A 24,407-nucleotide genomic window follows, 5' to 3' on the forward strand; every position below is an offset into this window, starting at 1 on the left:
TCGGTGTAAGAGCGAGGAAGCTTCAGCTTGGGGGTTGGTTGGCGAATCCTTCCTCCGTTCTGCTGGTCCCAAAAACTGTGAAGGACGGAAGAGTGAATATGATAGGTGTAGAGCAATTCCCCTTTCCAGGAGTTGCGCCCGAATCCTTCTTTTTGGGGGCCGGGAACTGCAGACCGAGCGAGATAATTGTGGGAAAGGTGCGGCGCACGCACAGAAACAGAGCAAGTTCGGTCTTATGTTGGAAGGGCGTCCTTGGAAGCCTGAAGGAGGCGGGAGAAGGCGAAGGGGAGAGGATGTGAGGACCAAGAGCACGCAACGAGGGGGGGATGACGGAGGCCGGCGGGCGGTGGTATGTGACGTTGGGCCCCCCCCGACTCGAGCAGCATCCGTGATTGGCCCAGGTCAAAAGGACTTCGCAGCTTTAGCGAGATTTCCCGTGCAGGGTCGGCTTTTGGTGGGCATCGGCGGGAGCTGCGCGGATGCGGCGCGTGCCGGAGGAGTTGATTGGTCGTGTCTGGCGTGAAAGGAACATTAAGCAAAAAGGGCGATGAGGCTTGTGTTGTTTTCGGGATTTGGAGGTGGTTTGATGATGATGATGGGATCAGAATGGGCTTGAGCGAGGTAGATGCGGGTCAGTCCAGTCTTCTTAGTCTATTTGGCGGAGGGGCGGAGTGGCGTATGCAACCTTGATTCAACAACTTCAAGAGCCTCGATGGGTGAGTGGTGGTGATGGTGGGTGGTACGAGGGGTAACCTGATTGCTGTTCCGTGATGTTTGCTCTCCGGTGTTCGTCTCGAATGGCAGTGAAATGTCGAACCGGCGATCCGGCCTCGAAACGGGGGTGGTCGAGAACAAAGGACGGGAACTCAAAAGGCCCCCGCGTCTTGACAGCACAGCACACAGCACGACATCCACATACCTCTCCTCCACTGCTCACCACACCTCGGCAGAATAACTCCTTAAATGCACCCAGACAAGCCCATCCTCTTCCCCTTCTGCAATTATTCAGCCTTCATTCGGCTGCAATTACAATATCTCTGCTCCCCCTTTCCCCTCAATTGACGGAGATGCTGACCACGCAGCAACCTTCCCTGGTCCCTCTCCCGGCCCATCCTATCAAGCAAGCATGGAACGCGGCAGGCTGGATGAACACCTCGAGTGACACGCAAAAGAGTGCCGATGGGCATGGGTGATTTGGAATGAAATCGCACATCATGTCTGATTTGTTTTCTTGTAGCCCCCTCCCCGAGCGTTCCCGGCCCATGATCAGGCCACGCAGCGGTGTACTCACGAAACACCAAATCCCGAATGTCACCGCGACGCAAGAGAGACTGTTGCACTGGATTTCGCTACGGATACATCTGCCGAGCTGCAACTACCGATCCCCACCCGCATGTTGTAGGTTTTTACTCACTCACTCACTCACTCACTACCACCCAGCCAGCCAAATCCATCCATCTACCAATCCGTATACCACCGATCAAACAAATCAGCAGGCGGCGGTCCGGACGCATACCCGTTGATGCTCGGGCCCTCAAACCGCGCCCGGAACATGCTATCGAACTCGTCCCGCGTCATCCCCGCGCCTCCCCGCCGGTCGCGCTCGTTCTGCTCATCGGCTCCCCTGCTGTACCCCGGACCTCCTCCTCCACCGTAACCCCCACCGGCACCGGGGGAGGAGCCCTCGCCGAAGCCAGGCGGCGGCCCGAACATCTCCTCAAAGCTGACCCCCACACCACCACCACCACCACCGGAGCCGTAGCCGTAGCCACCGGCCTCCGGGCCAAAGCGCCCGCCGAACCCCCCACCTCCAAAGACCCCGCTCAGAAACTCCTCAAAACCCATCTCCCGCTCCGCTCCGTATCCGCGCGGCTCATACCCTCTTCCTCCGTAACCCTCCCTCTCATCCATGCCCATCCTGCCGCCACCACCACCACCTCCTCCATCTCCACCGGCTCTCCTCCGGAAAGCCTCCATAAACACCCGTCCCCACTCCTCCTCGCTCCTCCCCCTGCCCCCGGTGTCCATGTACTCAAACGCAGCAGACCGATACGGCGACGCGCCAAACGTCCGCTGCTGCTGCTGCTGCTGCTGCTGCTGCTGGCCGCGTTCACGCTCGCGCTCGCGCCGCTCGCTCTCAAAGTTCTCACGCGCAAAGCGGCCCGTTCCGCGGTAGAAGCCGTCGGGGTACTGGTTGTTCTCCTCGCGGCTGCGGTTGCTGTTGTTGTGATCTTGCCGCTGGTCCCGGTTCTGTCCACCGCCTTGCGCACGCGTGGCGGCGGCGCGGCCCGGCGAGTTGCTGGCCTCGGAGTATCCGTCGAATTCGTAGTGCATTGTGAGAGTCGTGTGTCTGTCTTGCAACAACTGAGGATTCTCGTGGGGATGTGCAGGCTTTCACTTTATGCCACGACTGCTCCTGGGCAAATCCTTCTGCGCAGGATGTGGAGGGTATTTATAAGGTGTTTGCTGGTTATGGTGGCACGGTGACTAATTCCCAAGCAGTTGTGATTTGGCCAGTGATGAAGTGAAAACATGTTGCGGCTACGGTAGCACGCCGCTGGAAACAGGACATTCGCGGTGATTCACTTTGCAACGTACATCACTTCACTACGGCTATAGACTTGATTGTTGGGTATTCGCTAAGGTTTGTTTTTGCAAGCGCAGTGAGTAGCGCCAATTGTCTATGTACAAGCTCCAGGTATGAAGCGGTTCGCCCCAGCCTCATGTCGTAGCTTGTCATCTCCCATGCTGAAGATAACAAGCGCTGTCTGTCCACCTGGTATGCAGGCAGAGGCGGGTATAATAGAAAACATACATTACAGGTATCCAGGATCCAGTAGACGCATGATCGCTCCCATGGACAACGCCGAGCACCAAGCAAGTTAAAAAAGGAAAAAAAAAAAAAATTATGTCGTAGCAGTGTTTGCTTCGTTGCGTAAAGAAACGGGGCCTTGGAACCCGGACGCTGGCTTCACGCTGTGCATCTCCATGCCCTGGGAGTCGCCCTTGGGTTGCTCCCTGTAGGCACCGAGACGCTGGTCGCCAGAGTTGTACCGCTTCTTGAATTGGTAGTAGGTAGGTGGCCGAGGTCGGCAGAGAACAACGATCCAGTTCTTGAGCATGCTGCCTTGGGTGAAGGCCCGGAAGCGCTCCTTCTTGATGAACTTGTGGGAGTTGATATACTCTCTAGTCGTCTCGCCTCGCGCCATCAAGAAGATGTGGTAGCCCATTAGGGCGGCCGGGTACAGGAACGAAATGAAACCGTAGATAACCATCGCAAACGGGACGCGGAAGTCGTTGATGGATTGGCCAAAGGAAATGCCGGAAAGGTTCATGTGGATGAGGATTTGGGCCAGAGAGGCACCCATAAGGTAGAGCGAGAGGAATGTGGCGGATGACACGAAGGCAAAGAAATATCGGTAGTTACGTCGGCCAACGCAGTTATTGAGCCAGACGCAGTGGTGGTCGTGGGTCTCGATGCAGTTGTCGCAGAGACGGCAGTGGTGAGCGCGAGGAGGTCGCCAGATGTTGCACGTTCGGCAGTGCTTGACGGGAACCTCCATGGCTGCTGTGGAGGACTCGGCGGACTTGATGAGAGTCCAGTCGTTTGTCGGAGGGCCTAGTCGGAGGGGGTCTTCGGTGGGTTCCAGAGGAGGGAAAACGTGAAGATTACGAGGAAGAATCTGAGGCATGTCAGCAATTTCACTCACTCTTGGAGGGTCGAACTTACACCAGGGTCAGAAACAGACGCATGGAGGAAGGAGGAGATGCAGATGTAGAAGAGGTATGCAAACGTTATGGGTATGGCAGGGCTAATGTTATGCCATATCCATGGTGCAGAGAAGATGAAGAAGAGCACAGCAGGAATGATGATGAACAGCCCCGTGGCGACGTTCACTGGCCTATGCTTGGTGTTTTGGAAACGACCACCGAGACAGAAGACAGTGTTTCCTTCAAAATATTCAAAGACGTAGCCCAGGTTGGTTTTGGACTTCCTCAAGTTGTTCTTGTCTGCGGGTCTCGAGGAGTCCACCGGGTTCAGTCGCGGGGTCGACGCATTTGAAGAAAGCTTCTCGGCACCCGGCAAGCTTCGGTTGGACTTGTTCTGCTCGCCGTCGCTTCTCCCCGGCAGCAAGAAGCTTGAGCGGAAGGATCGCGGTGACTTGGCGGGGCTCTGATTGCCTCGATCCCTGAACCGTCTGTCCACATTCACGCTGAGGTTTCGGCTATTGCGCTGTTGGCGGTATATCGGGGTGACGCTTTCAGACATGCTGCCTGCTGGGTAATGGCCGTGTGTCGGGCTGGTGTTGGCGGTTATTCTGTCGTAGGTTCCCTGGTCGGTGTATTCAGTTCCTCGAGATGGAGGTGGCCTTCCTTCGCCGTCACCGCTGAGCTGCCTCTGAAGGCGAGCAACGGGGTTCGAAACCGGGTTTGAGATGACGCTGTGTCGAGCATTCGGTCCGCCACTGGCCACAGCAGCCGCGGCCGCAGGACTCGGTTCCGCAGGCTCGGCATCCTCCAGAGTCGGTTGTTGTCGGTTTTGGGTTGAGGGGCGAGATGCGCCGCCGCGCTGGGCCTGCAGTTTCTGGGAACTCATGGGACGAAAAAAGGCCGAAGACGTGAGAGATGGGACATGGCTGCGGCTGGCAGAACTGGGCGGCCGAGTGTTGACAGAGCCGGCAGTACTGCCCCCGCCAATACTCCCCCTCTTCTCGTGCAGACTCGTGATGTAGTTCAGTCGCGGAGGAGGCCCTCGTCGCCAGCCTTCCCTGGATCCAGACATGCCTGTCTTTGCCGTTCCTGGCCGCGACACAGTCTCGGAGGCCATGCCGCTTTTCCTGCGCGGGTTCTCGGAAAGAGTCTGCTGGGTGGCGGCTTCCCCACCGTCGTCGGACGCGATATCGGTCATACGCGAGGAGATGATGCTCGGCGGGCCTGGCCTGTCGGAGCGTCCGGGGAACTGAGGTTTCGGGAAGCCGTCATCGTCGGCGGGAGGTTTGTTGGGGCCGGAGCCCTGGTCTTTGGAGGCCATGATCGGCGCTGCAATCGGTAAACCGCTGTCGGCGCTATTCGGGTATTCGTATCGGTTCTCCACTATAACATGTCGCTCTCTAGGCAGGGATCAATATCGTGAGGTTGGTAAAGGCTCGGATGAAGACCTGTCGAGAAGAGAAATGGTCGGGCGGCAGAGGGCGTCGGGGGTAGAAATCGGCGCTTTGGCGGACGTGACGATTTCGTGCGTGGGCGCGCGATAGGACCGGTAGGCTCGGCGTAATGCAGGGCGGAAGGTTCGAAAAAGGTGGGAGCGCAGAGTGTGCGGTGGGAAAAGGGTATTAAAAAAAGGTCGTGCGAAGAGTAGAAGACGGGGAAAAGGCCCGTGAATTAAGGTAAGGTCGGTATGGTACGGTCGGTAGGTCGAGTAGGTGAATGAGGGAGTGTGTGGGTTTGTAGGTATTCGTGTCGTCGTATCGTTGGGACGTCGGGGCGTCGAAGATGGATCTAAGGTGGTGAGAGAGTGACGGAGTGGGAGAGAAAAGAAAAAGGATTGGCGGATAGGCCGTGACAATGAGCGAAGCAGCGGAAAAGAGACGACCAGAGATGGAGTTTCTTGTCTTGCCTGGAGTTCCTTTTTTCGAGACGGGCCACCAGGACAGGCGAAAAAGCAACCTCCACTGACTAAAGGTTGGCGAGGCCAGGCCAGGCCAGGGAAGGGAAGATGGGTGGGAAAAGCATAAGGCAGAGCCGGGGGGGGCACATCACGACACTGAAGGACGCAGTAAGGGGGGCGATGGATGTGCCTGGGTATATCCGTGCTTTGTGCATGCACAACCACCCAGACGGGACTAGCTGTGCTGCTTCGACAAGTAGCTGCCGCCTGTCATCACTAACAGAACCCTGCGTGTCTGATACGGCAGAAATGATAGCAGCTGCGCTCGGGCCCCCTCTGAAACGGCTATGGCCGCCTGTTTATGCATAGCGGCACGCAGTTGTGCCAGCCAATTTTGATTGCAATTGCCGCATTGGGGGCTCCAGGTTTAAATTGCTACAGCAGCACAGCAGCCAACGGGACGCCGCGCCCGTGACGGCTGCAATGCCGGGGTGACGAGATTTCTGGGACGATGGAACCGTTCAGGCACCATTGCGACCTTCGTCTGTCTGCGCGCGAGCGACGAGCGACCTGAGCGCTGCGACGCCAGACCTGCACCTGAGAATTGAGATTGGGATATCCCGCACGGGCCAGTCTTGTTCTAGCCTCAAAGTCTGTCGATGGCGTTCGTTCGTTCTTTGACATGTTCTTCGCGGTCCTCGGAATGAGGGCTGTCTTGTTTTGGTCGATGTTGACATTGAATCACATGGCCAGAGACGCGTCTTGCCCCTCTTTGGTGAGCCGTTGAGGCTGCTGCAACGTCGTCGAGGGTCCGCCGCGATCTACCCGGAATCCCGGGTTAGACCTCGCTCTTAGGACGCTGCCAATAACCTGTGTCACAGGGAAATGCTTGAACCACTCATTCCAAGAGCACTCACTCGATTTGCTGACAGATACGCGCGGGAAACACTGAGACTCTGCATTGCCGCTTCTGCGACGTCGATGAAATCCATTCATGCCGAAATTGCTCAACGCTAAACCGCCGCGAATTCGTCTGGTTTTCCATATCTTGCATCGCTGTCGAAACATGGGTCATCCCATCAGCGAAACACTTGCATATGCCATCTCCCGGTGCCGACACGAACCGCACGTCTCGACATCTGAACTAGGCTTACAAGCCCCAAGAAGCATAGACAGAAGGTTGCGAACACGGGATGTTCCTGAATGTAACACCGTTAGCCTGTTTCTCTATTGGCTGCCTCAGATCGCATCCATCACGGCAATCTTTCGTCTTAAGGAGTACGGGTGATCGATGAGAGAGCCTATTGGTCGCGCGCAGTTTTTGGACTCTGATCTCACATTCATTGCTGGATTTCACCCATCTTCATCTCGTAGGCGTAACTCCATCTGTCGGTCTGCTTCATAAACTCCTTCGAGAGACGCCGCCACCAAAGACAATACTGGCGAAATGATGATCATGATGACTTCGCCGAGCGACACGGGCTCCACATCGTTGAGAGCCGCAACGGCACAAAGCGTGCTTGCTAAGCCGAAGAGAAACCCAACTACTCGACGTGCGCCAGGTTGCAGTAGGTACGGCTGATGTGCCATTTTGTCGCTGAATCTCCATAATGGAATTTCCAGGCGGTCTATCGTGACTTTTAACAAGAATGATTCCAAAGACTTCAACAGCTTCGGAGGTCAGCATTCAGCTATGTGCACGAATAAGTCCGGGATGGCCAATGGTATGTAGCTTTGCTGACCACGGCCATCAGGACTGCCGGCCAGTTGGTGCTGCTGTGCATTGGCCACGTATTTGAGGGCGTCTCTGGCACTATTTTGATATCAGTGGGCAAGATCGCAAGAATCGAGCCGTGAATTTCGGGTATTCACCGGCTTCGACGCAGGACGGCAATCGAAATCTGCTTAGCAAAGTATCCTGCTTAAACCACCCGACCTCTTTAGTCGCATAGCATGCACCAAAGCCATACAGTATGAGGTAATACTCACCTCACCCACCATTGGCCAATTACCTCACTCCCTTCACCCGGCCAATCGTTTCTCCCGAATTTCAACATTGGAATCCCGTCTCGAAGCTCCGAAATCATACGACAGCCGAACCTCACCTCTCACAACCACACCCAATCCCACCACCAAACGCCCGCGCAACACCGCAACAATGGCCTCCTTCGTCGCCCGCCGCACCTTCTCTACCTCCCTCCGCCGCTTCGCCGACGACCACGCCAAGCAGCAGCTCACCCAGGAGTCCAAGCGCAACCCCGAGCTCTACGTGCGTGATATCTCCCACCCAGCCCCAAAAAGACCCAGTTTCTCCAAATCCCGAAATAAAGCCTTACATCACGATGCCTCCCTCCCCGCGATCACAACCACAACGCCGCCCGCCGAACACGCATAGTTCATTATTTCGACCTGGAGATTGCCGAGACGGACATGACATGGCATTTTGGGTCGATTGGCGTGCGGGGGACGGGGAAACCGACGTAAAATGGAAGCTAATCGAATTTTCTACGACAGATCCTCGGCGCTGTCATGGCTGCCGCGCTCGGCGGTGCTGGTCTCTACTTCGGTAACCTCACCCCAACCCATTTCGCAATTTTCCGCAATCCCGCTGACCTTCGACCGCAGGCCGCACCCCCACCACCTCCACCTCCGAGAGCGCCGTCCTGAAGGCCGGTATGCCCTGGGAGACCGACTCCGAGGGCAAGTACAAGTACCACCCCGGCGGCAACCCCAACAACGAGCCCAAGGACGCTCCCAGCGCCGTCAACACCGTCATCATCCCCGACGTCACTCTCCCCAAGGTGCGTTTTTCCATGCCGGCGAGGAATTCATGAGTCCCGTGAGGAGGATGGTCATTCGTCGTGCGGAGGCAGGCTGGAAGTCCAGCCTCGCGGACGACGGATACTTCAAGATTCGAATCAAGGACACCTCCAGGCTGACTGTTTTTTCCTACAGGAGTTGCACGACAAGTACAACAAGTGGGGCAAGGACGGCTACTAAAGAATTTAATGATACCGGCAGCGTAGACGAAGAAGACACGGGCATTCGCGCAAGCTGTGCAACGGACGGAAGGTGTGGTTTTCATGTGTAGATAGGGCGAATTCAGAATTTTTGCTACAATTTTCTTGTTTACCCTACAGAATGGCTTTACGTTCACTCTCATTTACGCAGTTTCTCTCATCTAAACATGAGTCAAGACTCAAATGACTGTCCTGGAAATCTCCCGCCCTCACTCGAAGAAATTGGTATCAGATTTTCAACAGCATGCAATTAGGTCAGGTGGCATGTATTGATACTCCCACGAACAAGCCTCCAGAGGTGGCTCCAACTCCCCGAAACACCTCACATCACAGCCTACGCCTACGCCAAGTCCTTGACGACTCCCCCATTTTACACCACACCCGCCCGGCCCGCTCTCTCTACGAAGCAAGCTGCTCAATCTCATCACCAGTGAAACCGAACAGATACAGCAGATCCAAAAGGCTCTCGCTGTTCAGCCTTGTATCAGCCTCCATCTGCACCATCGGCTTCGCGTTCCACGCCACGCCGAGCCCCGCCGCGCCCATCATCAGCAGGTCGTTCGCCCCGTCGCCGACCGCCACGACCTGCGACAGATCAATCCCCTCCTTACCCGCAATCTCCACGAGGAGGTCGCGCTTGCGCTCCTTCCCGACAATCAGCCCCTTCACCTCGCCCGTCAACGCGCCCGTCGCCTCGTCCACGACAACCTCGTTCGCGTGCGCGTGGTCGATGCCGAGCTCTCCCGCAAGCCAGGCCGTCAGCGGCAGGAAGCCGCCGGACAGCACGGCCGTCTTGACGCCGAGGCGCTTGAGCGCCTTGATCAGCGCGGGCACGCCGCGGGTGACGTCCAACACAGGGCGGAGGGTCTCGAAGAAGGAGGCGGGCACGCCCTTGAGAAGCTGCACGCGCTCGCGGAAGGCGGCGTCGAACTCGAGCTCGCCGAGCATGGCGCGGTGGGTGATGTCGGCGACCTTCTCGGCGACGCCGGGCGGGCCGTGGGCGGCGAGCAGGTCGATGACCTCCTGGGTGATGAGGGTGGAGTCCATGTCGAAGACGACGAGGCGCGGGTGGCGGCGCCAGAGAGAGTCGGGCTGGAGGGCGACGTCGACGCCCCACTCGCGCTCGAAGCGGTAGATGAGCTCGTGGCGGCGCAGGTCGGTGAGGGAGAGGTAGCTGCGGCAGGGGGCCGGGTCGAGGGTGAGCTCGACGACGCGCGGGCTCGGCTGGGTGTCGAGGCAGCGGTGGGAGGAGGTGTAGTCGGAGCCGTCGTGGCCGGCGGGCAGCGGGAAGGTGGACATGAGGTGCAGGAAGGAGGAGACGCACATGGGCGAGATGTAGGAGCCGTAGAGGTGGTCGAGCTTCTCGGGCTCCGAGGCGGGCGGCTCGAGGGGGAAGGAGTCCGGGTTCTGGGTCGGCGCGAAGTTGGCCGGGATGGACTCCTTGGTGCTGCCGGCGTCGGAGGATGAGGCCAGAGCGGCGGCGGCGCCGGCGGGCGGGGCGGATGCTGCGGCTGCTGTTGCTACGCCGGCGCCGGTGGGAGAGGCATGCTTGCCGTTCGGCTTATAGAACAGGGTCGCAATGAGGCGGTCGGAGCGCGGCTTGCCGGCAGGGGGGGCACAGTTGGGGTGAGAGTAGGTGTGGTTCAGGCCGCTGTCGACGATGGTCGGGGGGTTCTCCTCGGAGGGGACGCCATTGAAGGCGACGAAATTCTTGCCGGGGGAGTGGCCATGCCTGGGCGGCGAGGCGAGGGAGGTGTTGCTCAGGTCCTCGACGACGGTGTCGATGCCGAAGCGGCTCTCCGGATGCTGGGGCGGCCGGTACTGCTGGTGCTCGCGCAGGAAGGAGCTGCTCCTCATGGACGAGGTGAGCTGCGGTCGGGGTGAGGTTGTGGACTTGGCGGGGCTTGCGTCGGCCATGGCGGAGACGATTTTGTCCTTTTTTTTCTTTTTTTTTCCGTCGTCTTATAAAAAAAATCACCACACGCCGGAACTAAGGCGGGGGTGGTGATGGAGGGGTTTGGGGAGTCGGGGGGAGGGGAAAAAAGGCGATGCAGCGGGCGACCAACCAAGCTGCAGCGATAAGAGCTGAGCAGCAACGGGCGGAGCTTGAGGTGAAGAGGGAGGAGGGAGGAAGAGGAGGGGAATTGGGACGGCGGCGCGGGGGAGAGAGAGAGAGAAAGAGGGAAGCTCGGAGGGGGAGCTGAGCTGGGCTGAGCTGGGCGTTGCTCGTGAAAGAGGCAGAAAGCTAAAAAGAACTTCACAGCGAACCGCGTCGACTCATGTTTCGAAGGTAAAACAGAGACCACCGCGTGGTTGGAGGACAGGACGGGACAGAGAGCAAACCAGCAGCAGTCAGCAGTCAGCAGCAAACCAGCAACAGCAGTAATTAACAGTGGCAGCAGCAGCAGCAGTAACAGTCACAGCCGCCGCGTGGGAGAGACCTAAAGAGGAGAAGGCTGGCAGACAAGGCACACACACACACACACTGTGAGGATGAACTGTGTGTGTTCAGCCCCCGCCTCTCCGTCACTGGTCCGGAGCCGAAGCTGGGATCCGCCATCGCCGTGCGCCGTGGTCATCCCCGGCGTCTCATTGGCCGAGGCAGCGCTCGTGGATGATGTGCGTTGGCGCGACGGTGGACTCTGCGCATCACGTGGTGGCCCCGACAAAAATTTTGACACGGCCGGGAGAGGGCTAACGTCAGGTACGGATGGCACGGTGAGAGGCCGCATTACATCACCTCCGGCCAGGGGTGGTGGTGGACGTGGTCCCGTCAATCTTTTCTGTCTGTGTCTCCTGTGGTGGGTGCGCAAGGACACTGACGGTGAGCGCGAGTTGAGTGAAAGTTGTCGGTGAATGTCAGTTCAAGGTGAGGCGACTTCTTTTTTTTTATTGCAACGGTCGACGGAGGTAAGGCCCCGGTGACAGTCGTCCGCTGTCAGCCTGGGATCAGCGCTGCGGTGCATCTCGGTGCCCTCCGTTGCTCTAGCCTCGTCCGAATATGCCGGCGCCAGTCGTCATTCGTCCACATCCTTCAGTCGCCAGGGGATGGACGATTCCCTTGTGGCAGCCCTATCGCCTGCTTTATCGCCCCCTAACAAGGACGTACGGAACCTAGCCGGGCGTCACCGTCATTTGGGCTCGGGCCAGCTTACATCAGACACTCTCGCCCGCGGTCTGTGGTCTTGTTTAGTCAGACGCTACCGACTTGTAAGTTGTTTGTCATCCCGTCACCGCAGGAGCCGATGACTGATCATGGCTGAGCAGGCAAGCGGACACCGCAACAGCCCAGGAGGCTTGCAGACAGCGGTCTCCGCTGATAGCGAACGGAGTCAAGCGGGAATAAGACGCACGATCGAGGAGTACAGCCATCCGTTGTAGATGACTGATTACGACTTGTCCTGGGCTGCTGATGGAAGGTGTTTGTTCTCCTCTTCGCCGCATCCGCCATCGGCCTTTGAGTCTTGGAAGTTTGATGTTGGTGATGGGGCTCTGCCAGATTGATGAGCTGGCAGTGGCGCCTGAGAGTCTGAGAGTCTGACTGGTGATGATGAATCAAACTCAGCCCTGGCGGAGTTGGCCAAGTGGCCTACGGGCTTTGCTCTCATTCTCACGATGGAGATGGTTCAGCTCCTCCAAGAAGGATACATCAACTCGTTCCCAAGCGGGAGCTTAAATCATCCGAGCAAACCCCCTGAAGGAGGAGTCTTCTTCCTCGCCGCCATAAGCGCCCATACAGCCCGCCATCTCCTCTTAAAGGCCGTGGCCTCAAGCGGTGAGCATCCTCGGACGAAGTCGGCACCGCGAAGGAAGCCCTCGGAGCGGTGATAAAACGAAACGAATCTCACGTCGAAACCCGACTGTGGATATGCCAGGAATTTTTTTACAACGGGCGGGTTCAGGTTGCCATGGATAACGGCCCTTGGGCATAGGGGCGTTGGCAGGTGGGATGCAATGTGATGGATGGACCATGACCATGGGGGAGGTTTGTTGGCAATGGATTGCGTGCGCGCGCCCAAAGTCCGGCGCGGGATGGATCAGACGCCGGACCACCCTCTGTCACAGTCCCACCGACGGCCGGCCGACTGCCGTGCCGCCCCGAGACTAGAAACAATGGAAACGAAGCCTCAAGCCACCGAGTGCCGTAACACCCACTAGTGGCCAAGCCGACTAGTGGCCCGCGCGGAATCACGTCTTCTCGCATCATCATGGCGAATCCGCACCGGTGTCTCTCGTGGAACGAAGGCCCCCGTTTCGTTGTTTTTTGGTCGCTGAACATCCAGGCAGTCCCAGATCATCGTCGAATTTCGGGGCTTCCTTTTCACAGATACAAGCAGACCGGACACGGCCCCAATGTTATACTCACCCAGATTGCGGCTTCCGGCTGCCGGGAACCGGGCCAGAGGCAAATCTTTTGCAAAGTAAATCTACTCCGGCACCCGGGGCGATGGCGCAATTGCGGGATGTCCACGGTACGGAGGATCCCCTGCCACGCGCGGCCAATCACGTCTCGCCGCCCTCATCACGAAAGGTTTAGCGTCGATGTCGTGATTGCTCCCAGACCACGCCTCGTCGTAGGAGAGTTGCAAAATATTCCTCAAGCGCCTGGCTCTCAATGCAAGCTTCCACTTGCCAGCTATTGCGCAATACCTGGGCAGGCTCCAGCGTGCGGGTGCCCATCTGCACTCCTCTATCGGCCTTTGGTTCGTTCGATCGTGCTAGAAGGGCGTACTTGGTGAAAAATCAAATTAGTAATGTTGCTTGATGATGCCCTGTGCCCGGAAAATGATACTCCTCCCGCCCCCTTCCCGCCGTGTAAGTGTCCCTCCTGGTCCTCCGAGCCCGTTCCTCATAAAACAGTCTCTCGCCTTCCTTCTTTCTCTCTGATCCAAATCTGACCTCACTTCACCCCAGACTAGCATCTTGCGTCATTTGCTTTTCGGTTCATCTCTTTCATCTCTTTCGACAAGAGCCGTCCTCAGCGAATATACCCCGGGTTTTCAACAACACACCCTCCTCACACAGCAACACTCACCATATAACCCCGGGTTCTCATCACCTCAGCAGCAGGAACCCCTCCTCCTCCTCACCCAACCCTTCTGCCCTCTTTCACATCCCAACAGCACCTTCAACATGTCGTCGTCCGCTGTTGAAGCTGCCACCGCGACGTCCTCCGTGGCGTCCTCCCCCAGACTCAACGCCGTCGAGGCGGCCAAGCTGGACCAGCAGGAGGTCGAGTCCGGGTACGGCTCCGCCACCGACGCTTCGTCGACGTCGTCCTCCATCGCGGCCCTGCCGCTCATCTCCCTCACCCAGCCCCACCTCAAGCACCTCAACGACCAGCTCGAGGACATGCACCCCATCGACATCCTGCGCTTCTGCCGCGTCATGTTCCCCAACCTGTTCCAGTCCACCGCCTTCGGTCTCACCGGCCTCGTTACCCTCGACATGCTCTCCAAGATCCAGAAGGAGAACCCCGCCGCCGCCAACGTCGACCTCATCTTCCTCGACACCCTCTACCACTTCTCCGAGACCCACGCCCTCGTCGACCGCATCCAGCAGCGCTACCCCAACGTCAAGCTGCACGTCTTCAAGCCCTTCGGCGTCGACACCACCGCCCAGTTCGAGGCCATGTACGGCGCCCGCCTCTACGAGACCGAGGCCGAGATGTACGACTGGATCGCAAAGGTCGAGCCCCTGCAGCGCGCGTACCAGGAGCTCGGCGTCGCCGCCGTGCTGACGGGCCGCCGCCGCTCCCAGGGCGGCGCGCGCGACAAGATCCCCATCATCGAGGTCGACGACGAGCGCGGCGTCGTCAAGATCAACCCGCTCGTCAAGTGGTCCTTCAAGCAGGTCCAGGACTACATCAAGACGCACAACGTGCCGTACAACGACCTGCTCGACCGCGGTTACAAGTCCGTCGGCGACTGGCACTCGACGGTGCCCGTCAAGGAGGGCGAGGACGAGCGCGCCGGCCGCTGGAAGGGCCAGCAGAAGACCGAGTGCGGCATCCACAACAAGAAGTCGCGCTACGCGCAGTACCTCGAGGAGATGGAGCGCAAGGCTGTCGAGGCCAAGAAGGCGGCGCCGTCGTCGTCGGCCGAGGCTGAGAAGGCGGGTCAAGCTGCCATCGCGCCTGTTGTCAAGGCGGAGAAGGAGGAGCAGGCCGTCGCGTCGCTGTGAGCGTCATGTCTTTTGACGTGAGCGGTTTTCGTTTGTTAACTTATAATGACCTGTACATATGATGACATGACGGCGTTGAGATTTCGGGAGCATAACTAAAAAGGGAAACGGCACGGGACAGCATGCGGGCGTTCCGGATGATGGGTTTTCAAAGTCATAGAAACCATGATTGTATCTCGCGCGTATCGCGGATACCACCTCAGATCCTATCAGATCAGATGGGAAACGATGAAATAAGATGAAGAATTCATGAAAACGCCTTGTTTGCTCTGAATGTGAGAGTGAAGTGCGAGGTGTGCGGGTGTGATGTGCGGCTCCTCCATCCTGCGTCCCGCTGAGACCCCGCATCCGGGACAAAAGTGGGCACGGGTGACCACGGCTCATAAGATGCTAACAGCCTTGCACGTAAAGCACACCAAAGCGTGTTAGTTCACTGACGTCCCTTGCCAAAAGCTTATTTCGGCATCCACGCAAAGCTGCTCGTGACCTCCTTCCCAATCTTGCAGTGTTATTGGATGCGAGTGCAGAAAGATCTATCGTTACACAAGATATGCTTCCATCCTCCTAAGACCTTGGTTGGAATGGGGTGATTTGCAGATTGAAACTGTGTCGATACCGTATCACGAAACATTGGCATTATGACCTTTGAAGCAGTTGGTCCTAAAAAGACCAACGCAGTTGCACATTTTAATTAGTTTTCAACGGTCTGTTGTTTAATCATAAGGTTAATTGAACCGTTTTCATCGGCGCAATGCTGTCTGCGGCTGCTCGTTAGCTATACAGCCACCCGAAAGTCTGCCTGTGAGGAGGCGTTGAGAAAACTAAAGCCATGCAAAGCTGACAGGCTACATCCAGCCGGCTATGTGAGCAGGATATAACATCAGTACTTGCGTTTGGGTTTTCTTATCTAATGGAATCATGTTGAAGGCAAATATTCCTAACATGAGGGCGACGGGTACAATAGATATAGGAATGAGCAGCCGTTGTGATTTCGGCGATGGCTGCTAGAGGAATTCAGGCGAGTGATTTGTATTGAAGGCCTTTCCTTTCCTGCGGGCCTTGAACCGACTCGGTGTGGGCATTGAGCATCGCCAAGCCTTCTCCCAGATGAGCAATAGAGTCAACCAGCTAACTATCTCAACTGACAATCTCTTATCTCGGACATTCGAATTGATGCTATCCTAGCTGTCACATAATACACCGCAAGTCGATATATCATAGCTGTCATATCATGATAATACCCCTCTGCCAATGCTGCTACCACCGGGTACGGCCAAGCTCTCATGCAAGGGTCCATAATGACTTAATAGCCGTGTGTCCCGGCGATCCGCGGGCCTTGAATCCGCCCAGAGTAAGATGAAAGTCTCCGAACTTGTACTCATGATGCCAGTGTAAGGGCTGCATGATTCGTTGTGGGAAAATTATTGGGGTAATAACTTTTGAGTGATAATGTTGTTCCGAAATGCGCTTTAATCGAACTGTGGTCGAAAATTCATAACCCCTCACAAAGTTGCTGGAGAGTGGGAAATAAAGTTCTTTTCGACCGTATATTGCATCAAAATAGGCGACCAGACTCGAAATTTATTCGCTCGACATCGTGGACTGCCATCCGCTACCGTTCCTGGCTCCAAGCCTGTGTAAGCTCACAGTCAGCCTCGGATAGTCCAAGTCGCGTTCTCATTCCAGTTCAAAAGCAAACGCATAACACATAACAAATCAATCTGTGTAAATTGAAAGGAACTGCTCATACTAACGATTCCCGGCTGCTCGGTGCCTCAAAACCAATCAAGCACGGCTTCATATCCAAAGAACCAGGTCACGCCCCCGGGAGTGTGAGACCTTATATTAAAGCCGCAACACATGCACCGCGGGATAGCCTGATTTCTCCAAGATATCGTCTGCTCTACCGGTTCCCGGGATGTAACATCGGAGGGTAGGACAGCGCGTTGAAAAGAGGCTTGGTACCGGCTCGCAAGCCGACAGGGGGCCGTGTATCCATTCACCGACTCACACGGTGCATGTACCTTCCGCAAACCACCACACACAATTTTCACCAGTCACTCCAGGAACCTCACTTACACGGCCGAAAACAAGGTACGGCGCCCAACAACAACCCAACATCCAGCGATTCGACAGGGAAAAGTCTTCCGTCCACCCAGATTAGACTGTCCGGGCGCCGTCCCCGTGACCGCTGCACCCCGCATACAAACACACACTCACACACATACAGTCACAACCACTCACTCCCACGGCAGGCACGAATAATGGCACCACAGCAGCGGGCCCAACTGCCCTCCCCGCCCGCGGCCTTCACGGCGCGCAAGCACAAGATTCTGCAGCAGCTGAGCGTGCCCGACGCGGAGTACACCGACGCCTCGCCCAAGGGGTCCGTGGACGTGGGCATCCGCGAGCTGATTGGCGAGCTCAACGCTCTGGACGGCTTCGTCACGACGAGCAGCTGCGCGGGGCGGGTCAGTGTCTTCCTCGAAGGGAAGAGGAAGGAGTCTTCGTCTGCACAGGAGGATGGCGATGCCAAGACCGCCTTGACGGAGGGTGAAGACACTCCGAATGCGCTGGCGACGATAGCTGGGCCCGGCGGGAAGGGCGGCGGCGGCACGTGGTTGTATGTATCTCACGATCCTGTCCCTGGACCGCATGATGAGGACGACAGGCTGCTGAGTCTGCTTGGTCTCGTGGATGAAGCCGAGCGCGGGAAGGCTGGAGCCGGAGAGGCGGGAAGCACTCAGTCTGGGCGAAGGAGACGGCGGCTTATACACTTCAAGTTTGAGCCTATGGTAAGTTTGACACCCTTCACTCACACACGCTCATGTACTCGCTTCCAATCTTTGAGCAATATTCTACACCACCCGCCTGCAACTTGACTGACCATCCCCTCAGATCCTCCACGTCCTCACAGCATCCTCATCCCACGCCCAGCTCCTGCTCAAATGCGCCCTCGCAGCCGGCTTCCGCGAGAGCGGCGCCCTGAACCTGCTGCCCAACGCACCATCCACCGACGACCAGCAGCCATCCGTCACCCCCATCGTGGGCGTCCGCACGATGGGTCTCGGCCTCGAGTCCCTCGTCGGCTACGTCGACGACTCCAACGACACCCGCCACTGCACCGTCTCGGCGGACTACCTCCGCACCCTCGTGGACATCGCCAACGAGCGCTTCGTCGAGAACGCCGCGCGGAACGCCAGGTTCCGCGCCGCGCTGCAGGACGCCACGGCGGGACCGCCCGCGAGGCTGGGCGAGGGCGGCGCCGAGTGGGAGGATGCGGCTGTCAGGAGGGAGCGAAAGAGGGCGGAGGGGTTGAGGCGGAAGGAGGAGAAGATGCTCGCTGCTAGGGAGAAGGAGACGCAGCAGGGTTCTGAGAGTTTGGTAGAGGAGAATGTTGTAGATCTGCCGGAATACCAACTTCATGGGCTGTGATGTGACCACAAATTCATTTCGCCATCTATACACTCTCTCTTTTTTATCTTTGCCGTCGCACAATGTGCTGTACATCTCACCATCTGCCTGCCTCCCCCCATCTACTGGCGTCTTCCTTCCCCGATCCATCACAGAAAAACATGAAAACGCAAGATATAAAGATGGATTATCAGGGATAGGACAGACCACCCACCACCACCACCACCACCGTCACCATTCCCTCCCTCACAGCATAGGAAACCGCCTCTCCTCTTCTTCACGAGATGACCTTCTCAACCCAGCCCTTCTCCAACCTCTTCACCTCCTCCTTGAACGCCTCCACCTCCTTCCAGCAGTCGAGCGGCCGGCGGTCGTTCTCGCGCAGGCACCGCACCACCTCGCCGCGCACCTTCTCCACGCCCTCGGGCAGCGCGCGCACCTGCTTGCGCTCCGCCAGCTTCGCGCGCAGCGCCTCGACCTCCTGCTTCACGCTGTCGTGGCTGCGCTGGCCCTCGGGCGCCGCGGCGGTCTCTTCCGAGGCGATCTTGTCGTGCGCGAGGCGGAGGGCCTCGGACTCCTTGGCCTGCAGGCGCTTCAGCTCCTCGGCGACGCGGCGCTGGATCTGGAGCTCCGTGAGCTGGGCGCGGGAGGCGTCGGTCTGTGGATTGGGTGTTCAGGTTAGCTCGGAAGTACTGGGGGGGGGGGGGGGGTGTTTGGAGGGGCTTTTTTGAAATCGCGCAGGGAAGGGTGTCGAGGCGGCCGGCATAAAAACGGAGCTCGGAGGAGAGGTGTTTGGTGTCCTGGCAGGTGACGGGAGTAGTAGAAGTTGACTTACCTCTGGGCTGGACTGCAGCTGCTCGACGAGGTCGTGGGAGATGCCCGAGGGCGCTGGGCTGCGGGCGCGGGTTAGCTGGGTTTGTTTCCTTGCACCGAGGAGCAGGTCGGTTCAGGGAATGGATTGGGAGGGCACTTACGCCTTCCACAGGTGTGGCGGCGTGTTGGAGGACGGCTTGGACTCGCTGGCACCCATGATTGCGGCCTCAATGGCTTGGGGGAGGTGACTTTGATATTGTTTGGCGGGCCGTGATGGTATGGAATTTTCCGGAGCCGTGAGCAGCAGAGCGCCCAGGCCAGGTCCCGTCGTCGAGCTGGCACAGCTCCGATGGGCCGGCGGTTCTGTGGCGCACGTGACGGGCTGCGTTGATGGCAGTCTTAGTCATCAAGCCTTATGTCATCAGAGGTCCTTAGGCTTAGTCAGGTTCTCAGAGGAACAGCTGGCAGAGCACGTCAACGGCCAGCTGGCAAGGATCTGCCCTCCACAGCTTCTGAACAACCTTCTGGAAGCCTTTTTTGATAGCGAGCACTAATAATTCTCAGACTTGCTGCCAGCTCTGGAGGGTCCCACGTCCGTCGGTGACCCCCGCGCACTCCCACCACCCGCCTCTTATTCAACGCACTTCATCACCCTCATCTTGTTTCAAGGATCGCGGGTGACTTGAGAATGGGCGGAGATATGGGAGGGTCTCTAACATCGCAAGGTCTACGCGGTCAGCCTCGGCTGTGCCAGATTTTGACAGGACGGTTATCTCGGTGAGATTCATTTTTCACGAAGAGAACCTGGGAAGGATTGCACTTGCACCAAGCGAGAGGTTCGCACCGAGATCTCTTCTCCGGGCCTCTCCAAGCGAACTGTCTCAATAAACACCCAGTCCTCCCCGAAGGAAGGCCAAGCATCAGCATGGGATGTTGCCAAGAAGACGACAATATCGAAAAACAAGATGGCGGCTCAGCAAGGTCTTAAACCCAGCCAGTCGCAAAACACCCAAGAGGCGGCAGAGAAATGAACAGACCCCCAATGCTTAAACAGAGGACTCGGCGGGAAATCTCACGAAGAGGCCGCATATCTCGGCTTCATCTGCACGTGTTTGGCAGGCAGGACAGCCCGCTGGACCTGGACGGTGAGATACGCAGTAGATGGTGCTAATGCATGCCATGCCACGCCCGCCTACGCTCACCTGAAGCGGACGGGGCACCAGCAATATCATTGAAACGGCTGGCCAACGAACAAGCAAATGACTTCATGGATCGCGCACGCTGCAGCACGCCCACCTTTTCGCCCGCCCAGGCTGGCCCCGGCCAGGACCCAGGGCGGCTCGCTTCTGGCCCTCTCCGTCTTTCTCGGTCCCAGGCGTTGTGGTTGCTGCGGCCACTATGAACGACCCAGCCAGGCGGTTTGCGAACTTGCAAAGGGAAGAAAGGCCCCACGATGGCCCGCGATGGGAAGGGCAGAAAAGGCTCTTTTCGGAACTCGTCTCCGAGAACTGCGGGCAGGGAGGGCCGGGTTGGGCTCATTTGTTTGCGACGGCGCTTGACGAGGGACTCCCCCGCTGGGAAGAAGCACAGGGCCCCTCGTCGGGGGGCACGGCTACACCGTCACATCCCGCAATTTGTCTGCGGCCGAGGCCAGCAGCACTTTCGCTCAAAGAGGGCTGTTCTGTCCGCTGAGAGAACTCCAAGTCAGTTCGCGGGCAGGTGGTCACGATATGAAGGAACGGCCATCAGCCGCGGTGGTAGGGAACGACCCTTGTCGGCAGACCGCTCCGCCCTTGGTGATGGTGGGGGCCGGATCTCTCCCTTCTCTGGGTTTTTGCGAATCGTCTCCCTTTTCAGATGCGGGTTCCTCAATTTTGGCGTTATCTTCAGTGTTGCGACCGTTCGGAGTGTTGCGAGGACAGGGGGTTGATCTGATGTCGATGGGGTTGTTGGTGTTCTAACCCAGACAACAGCTTTGACATTTGACAGATCAGACAGGCCACACGGACGTCTGCGAACTGCAAGAGTGGCAGGCGCTGACTTGCAAAAGTTACCCATTAGTTGCGAGTTTAAAATTCGCCCAGGGGCAGCGGGCGGCTGGCGACACCAACAGGATGATCTGTAGATTGTTCGATTTGATCCCTCGGCGGCAGGGAAGGCGCGTCAGCGTTAGTGATGGTGATGGGAATTGCCCAGATGCGGTATATGAAAGACGCCGAGTGAGCAGAGATGAGGTGAGTGGGCGGCATTGACCGACGGGATGTCGTCAGATGGCGTCAAATGAATGCCACGGCTCAATCGGCCGAGAAGCACGGCACAGCATTATGGCTGAGACGGGTCCGTTGATTGAATGGTGAGGGGCTTGCTTCACATGCTGCGAGAGTCTGTCGGACGACTGGTTCTCCCAACTGTCAAAGAATTTTCGTCATCCCCCCTCCTCCAAGGGTTACCATATCCGTCGGAGCTGTCACTTGAGCCCATCTTAATGACACCTTGGAACCGAACGTCAGTTGCCGTGTTTTCCAGCTTGCCGTTCCACGCAAGGGAACAGTAGAGCAAAAGATGGGTACGCGGCGATATCTGCGCATCTTATGGCGCCCCGTAAGGAATGCGGTGCACGACGTCCGTGTCACCGGTTCCCACACGCACCACCGGAATTCGGGAGCCCTTCTTCTTCCAGACGGGAAACAGGACGCACTACGCAGGATGGAGCGTAGTGTCGTCTCGTGTACGCGTTGCAGCCGGAGTGCGACTGGGTACGGATATCTTGGTCGGATCTTGGGGCACGCAACGTTGGGCCTCGTGGCGCCCGGCGCAACGGTTTCCTTCTGTCTCTGGACGGGCAGCGTGTCCCAGACAAGGGACCCGAGGGGGCGGACGAACGATGGAAACAATCGAACGACCCTACCCCGAGATCTTTCCCTTTTCCCCCCCCAAAGGGGACTCGGACGAGAAACGGATGGACTGAAAAGCTAACTGGTCTGTGATGTCTCTCGCTTCGGAATAATCGGCTGTCTAGACTGGCCGATTCCAGTGGTCATGGGCCAACAAGCGTGCAGGTTCTCGACAATGGGGTTTCGAATGACTGCACGGGGTGAACAAACGCAACGGTCTGGACGGGTGCCTCCCAGCCAATTGTTGGCATGCCGCTCCGGTCATTTGGGCGTGCTCCAGGGCGGCTGGGCAGTGGATGAGAGGCCCAGAGAGGCCCAGAAAATCGACTGAGAAAAAGGCCAGCAAAGTCCTCGGTGACCCCTTGAGGTTGTGCATGTTGGTCATCATTTCCATGCCATGTGCAGAAAGAAGCATGGCATGTCGGGTTCAGGTTCAGGATCACCCATCCCCACCGAACGAACAGAGGTGCGAGCAAAGGATTGGCTACTCGTCTTGGCTTTCTTGGTGTTCTCGGGTTAGCACCTGGCCATTGGCTCTGCGCGACCGAAGCGACCGCTCCCCCGTCCCTGTTCGTCCGGTCTTTTCCCCTGTCATTTGCTGGCAGGTCGCAGCCCACCCTGGATGAACCCGCCAGACAGCGCTGTCAGTTGTCAAGCCCTCTCGCCTTTGGCTCGCCCGTGGTCCAGTCAGCGTGCAGCACACGGCGAGCTGACGGAGGGGACGGAGTCAGGAACGGCGCAGTTCTGACCAGTCGAAGGCCCCAGGGGCCAAGACGATGGCGAGCAGCCCGGTAAACACTGGACCATTCAGACTGCGCGTTTGGCCAGGGAACGCGGCCAGGTGAAATCGGCCAGCAGCAAGCCACAGATGCAGTCCGCCAGAGCCAGTCAAGCCGAGAGATGCCAACCAGTCAGCTGTTTCGTGTTCCTGATTTCCGCCAAGGACGCTGTGGTTCTCGTGCATCCTGCAGTGCTTGCTCAGGATGCCAATTCATCTTTGGTTTCCTTCTCAGTTGTGGACGACTGCTGACGGGAAGGGGTCCTGTCTCTGATCATCCGATTGAGCCGTGCCGGTGCGAGACCATTCGTCACGGAGGATTCAACGGCGCAGAATAGAGACATCCGATCCCTTCTTCATTCCAGCCAGTCGTCCGATTTGGCAAACAGTCAGCACTCAGACATCCAGTTACAGTTTGTCCTACTTTGCAAGATGCGACGACGACAGCAGCCTTCGCTTGCCGGAAGAACAATTAAGGTGTAGAGAGGCGAGGGAAGCGAATGAAAATCATGGTAATCAGCAAACCCAAGCAGCCAGGGGAGACCCCTCCACAGCCTCAGCGAACGGTGACATTGGATCTTGGTGATTGGCAACAAGGGATCGCCGCTCGCTGTGTACCTGTCCATGGATTTTCATAGTACAACCCATACACCTAATAATGAAGAGGTACAGGATGTACGTATCCCCTGTCAGTGCCATCCCTGCCTGGCCCGGCCTTCCCTGTTGGCAACCCCTCCTTTCCTCACCCACTCGAGTCTTGGGCAAAGTGCTGGGCCTCCCACTTTGGCGGTTGCTCGTTGGACGGCGGATTTGCTTTGCTTGTCCTGGCTCTGGTCTTTTTTCTCTTTTCTTGCTTGCCTGCTCCATCTCATATCTCCGCCAGGGGCATCTGTTGGCACTGGCGTGAGCAGGAGCCGATGCGTGGGCCGATGAGCAAGGCGCAGTGATTCCATTCCAGCTCACTGAGGCGCGGGATTGGGTTAGACTGACGGCGAGATGGGCAGATGTTCTCGCGGCATCCCTGGGAGGAGCGTCCTTTTCGGGCTGTTGGCAGCCAGAAGGACATGCGCGTCTGAATATGTATGCTACAGGTGAACACGCCTCAGTGTCATTGGGGTTGTTCGTATCTGGAAGACTGCAAGTAGCACAGAAAGTACAAGCTGGAATAGCCGCGCAGAGGACGAAAAGGGGTACATGGCTAGCGCGCCGCGTATGTACGGCAACGCAGGTACCTAGCGGCGCTGCCAATGCCCTGCCTAGCCTTATCTTTGCGTAGCGCAGACCGCAGATGTCCTTCTTCGTGAAGACGGGATGGAAGCATGGGAAGAGAAGGTGGACGGATACTTGCCGAGCCGGCTGAGCCAGGCAGGGCACCGATGTATCTTTCTCCCGGAGACGCCTGTCAAGAACGATTCGTAGGCTGCGAATAGATGGCCCAGGCGATCCAGTCATTCCCGTTCGTCCCTTGCACGCCACCCATCAGGGGGAATGCACCCTGCCCTCACCCTTGACGGCCCTCCCAGCTAGCCAGCAGCAGCAGCAGCATGCAGTCCAGGCCCCCAAAAGAGCAGACCCAGTGAGGGCCCCTCGAAGGAGACTTGCAGAGGAACTAAGAGGAGCCTCTCGGCGGCGCTACCGTGGGTCCCCCGGCCTCCTCACGGCACGTACATGGCATAGAGAGAGACAGAGAGAGAGAA

General features: G+C 57.8%; 7 protein-coding genes across 7 annotated transcripts; 3 read left to right on the top strand and 4 right to left on the bottom strand.

The window, feature by feature from the left end:
* Nucleotides 1-1,458: 1,458 nt before the first annotated feature.
* Nucleotides 1,459-2,334, bottom strand: COL26b_011918 (uncharacterized protein; the record flags this gene model as incomplete). The annotated part of the gene is made up of 1 exon (XM_053184571.1): nt 1,459-2,334. The coding sequence occupies one exon, from the start codon at nt 2,332-2,334 to the stop codon at nt 1,459-1,461; it is 876 nt and encodes a 291-aa protein (XP_053031479.1).
* A 572-nt stretch (nt 2,335-2,906) lies between these two features.
* Nucleotides 2,907-5,032, bottom strand: ERF2 (Eukaryotic peptide chain release factor GTP-binding subunit; the record flags this gene model as incomplete). Its single annotated transcript, XM_053184572.1, has 2 exons — nt 2,907-3,683; nt 3,731-5,032. The coding sequence occupies 2 exons, from the start codon at nt 5,030-5,032 to the stop codon at nt 2,907-2,909; spliced, it is 2,079 nt and encodes a 692-aa protein (XP_053031480.1).
* Nucleotides 5,033-7,766: 2,734 nt separating this feature from the next.
* On the top strand, nt 7,767-8,608 carry COL26b_011920 (uncharacterized protein; the record flags this gene model as incomplete). The annotated part of the gene is made up of 4 exons (XM_053184573.1): nt 7,767-7,877; nt 8,123-8,174; nt 8,234-8,409; nt 8,564-8,608. 4 exons carry the CDS (start codon nt 7,767-7,769, stop codon nt 8,606-8,608), a joined length of 384 nt encoding a protein of 127 aa, XP_053031481.1.
* A 419-nt stretch (nt 8,609-9,027) lies between these two features.
* COL26b_011921 (uncharacterized protein) lies at nt 9,028-10,545 on the bottom strand (the record flags this gene model as incomplete). Its single annotated transcript, XM_053184574.1, has 1 exon — nt 9,028-10,545. The coding sequence occupies one exon, from the start codon at nt 10,543-10,545 to the stop codon at nt 9,028-9,030; it is 1,518 nt and encodes a 505-aa protein (XP_053031482.1).
* A 3,216-nt stretch (nt 10,546-13,761) lies between these two features.
* COL26b_011922 (uncharacterized protein) lies at nt 13,762-14,811 on the top strand (the record flags this gene model as incomplete). The annotated part of the gene is made up of 1 exon (XM_053184575.1): nt 13,762-14,811. The coding sequence occupies one exon, from the start codon at nt 13,762-13,764 to the stop codon at nt 14,809-14,811; it is 1,050 nt and encodes a 349-aa protein (XP_053031483.1).
* A 2,264-nt stretch (nt 14,812-17,075) lies between these two features.
* On the top strand, nt 17,076-18,246 carry COL26b_011923 (uncharacterized protein; the record flags this gene model as incomplete). The annotated part of the gene is made up of 2 exons (XM_053184576.1): nt 17,076-17,606; nt 17,710-18,246. The coding sequence occupies 2 exons, from the start codon at nt 17,076-17,078 to the stop codon at nt 18,244-18,246; spliced, it is 1,068 nt and encodes a 355-aa protein (XP_053031484.1).
* A 256-nt stretch (nt 18,247-18,502) lies between these two features.
* Nucleotides 18,503-19,255, bottom strand: COL26b_011924 (uncharacterized protein; the record flags this gene model as incomplete). The annotated part of the gene is made up of 3 exons (XM_053184577.1): nt 18,503-18,883; nt 19,061-19,118; nt 19,200-19,255. The coding sequence occupies 3 exons, from the start codon at nt 19,253-19,255 to the stop codon at nt 18,503-18,505; spliced, it is 495 nt and encodes a 164-aa protein (XP_053031485.1).
* Between the last annotated feature and the right edge of the window lie 5,152 nt (nt 19,256-24,407).

Source organism: Colletotrichum chrysophilum (assembly GCF_026319265.1).
Source record: "Colletotrichum chrysophilum strain AFK26 chromosome Unknown scaffold_156, whole genome shotgun sequence".
NCBI classification, from domain to species: domain Eukaryota; kingdom Fungi; phylum Ascomycota; class Sordariomycetes; order Glomerellales; family Glomerellaceae; genus Colletotrichum; species Colletotrichum chrysophilum.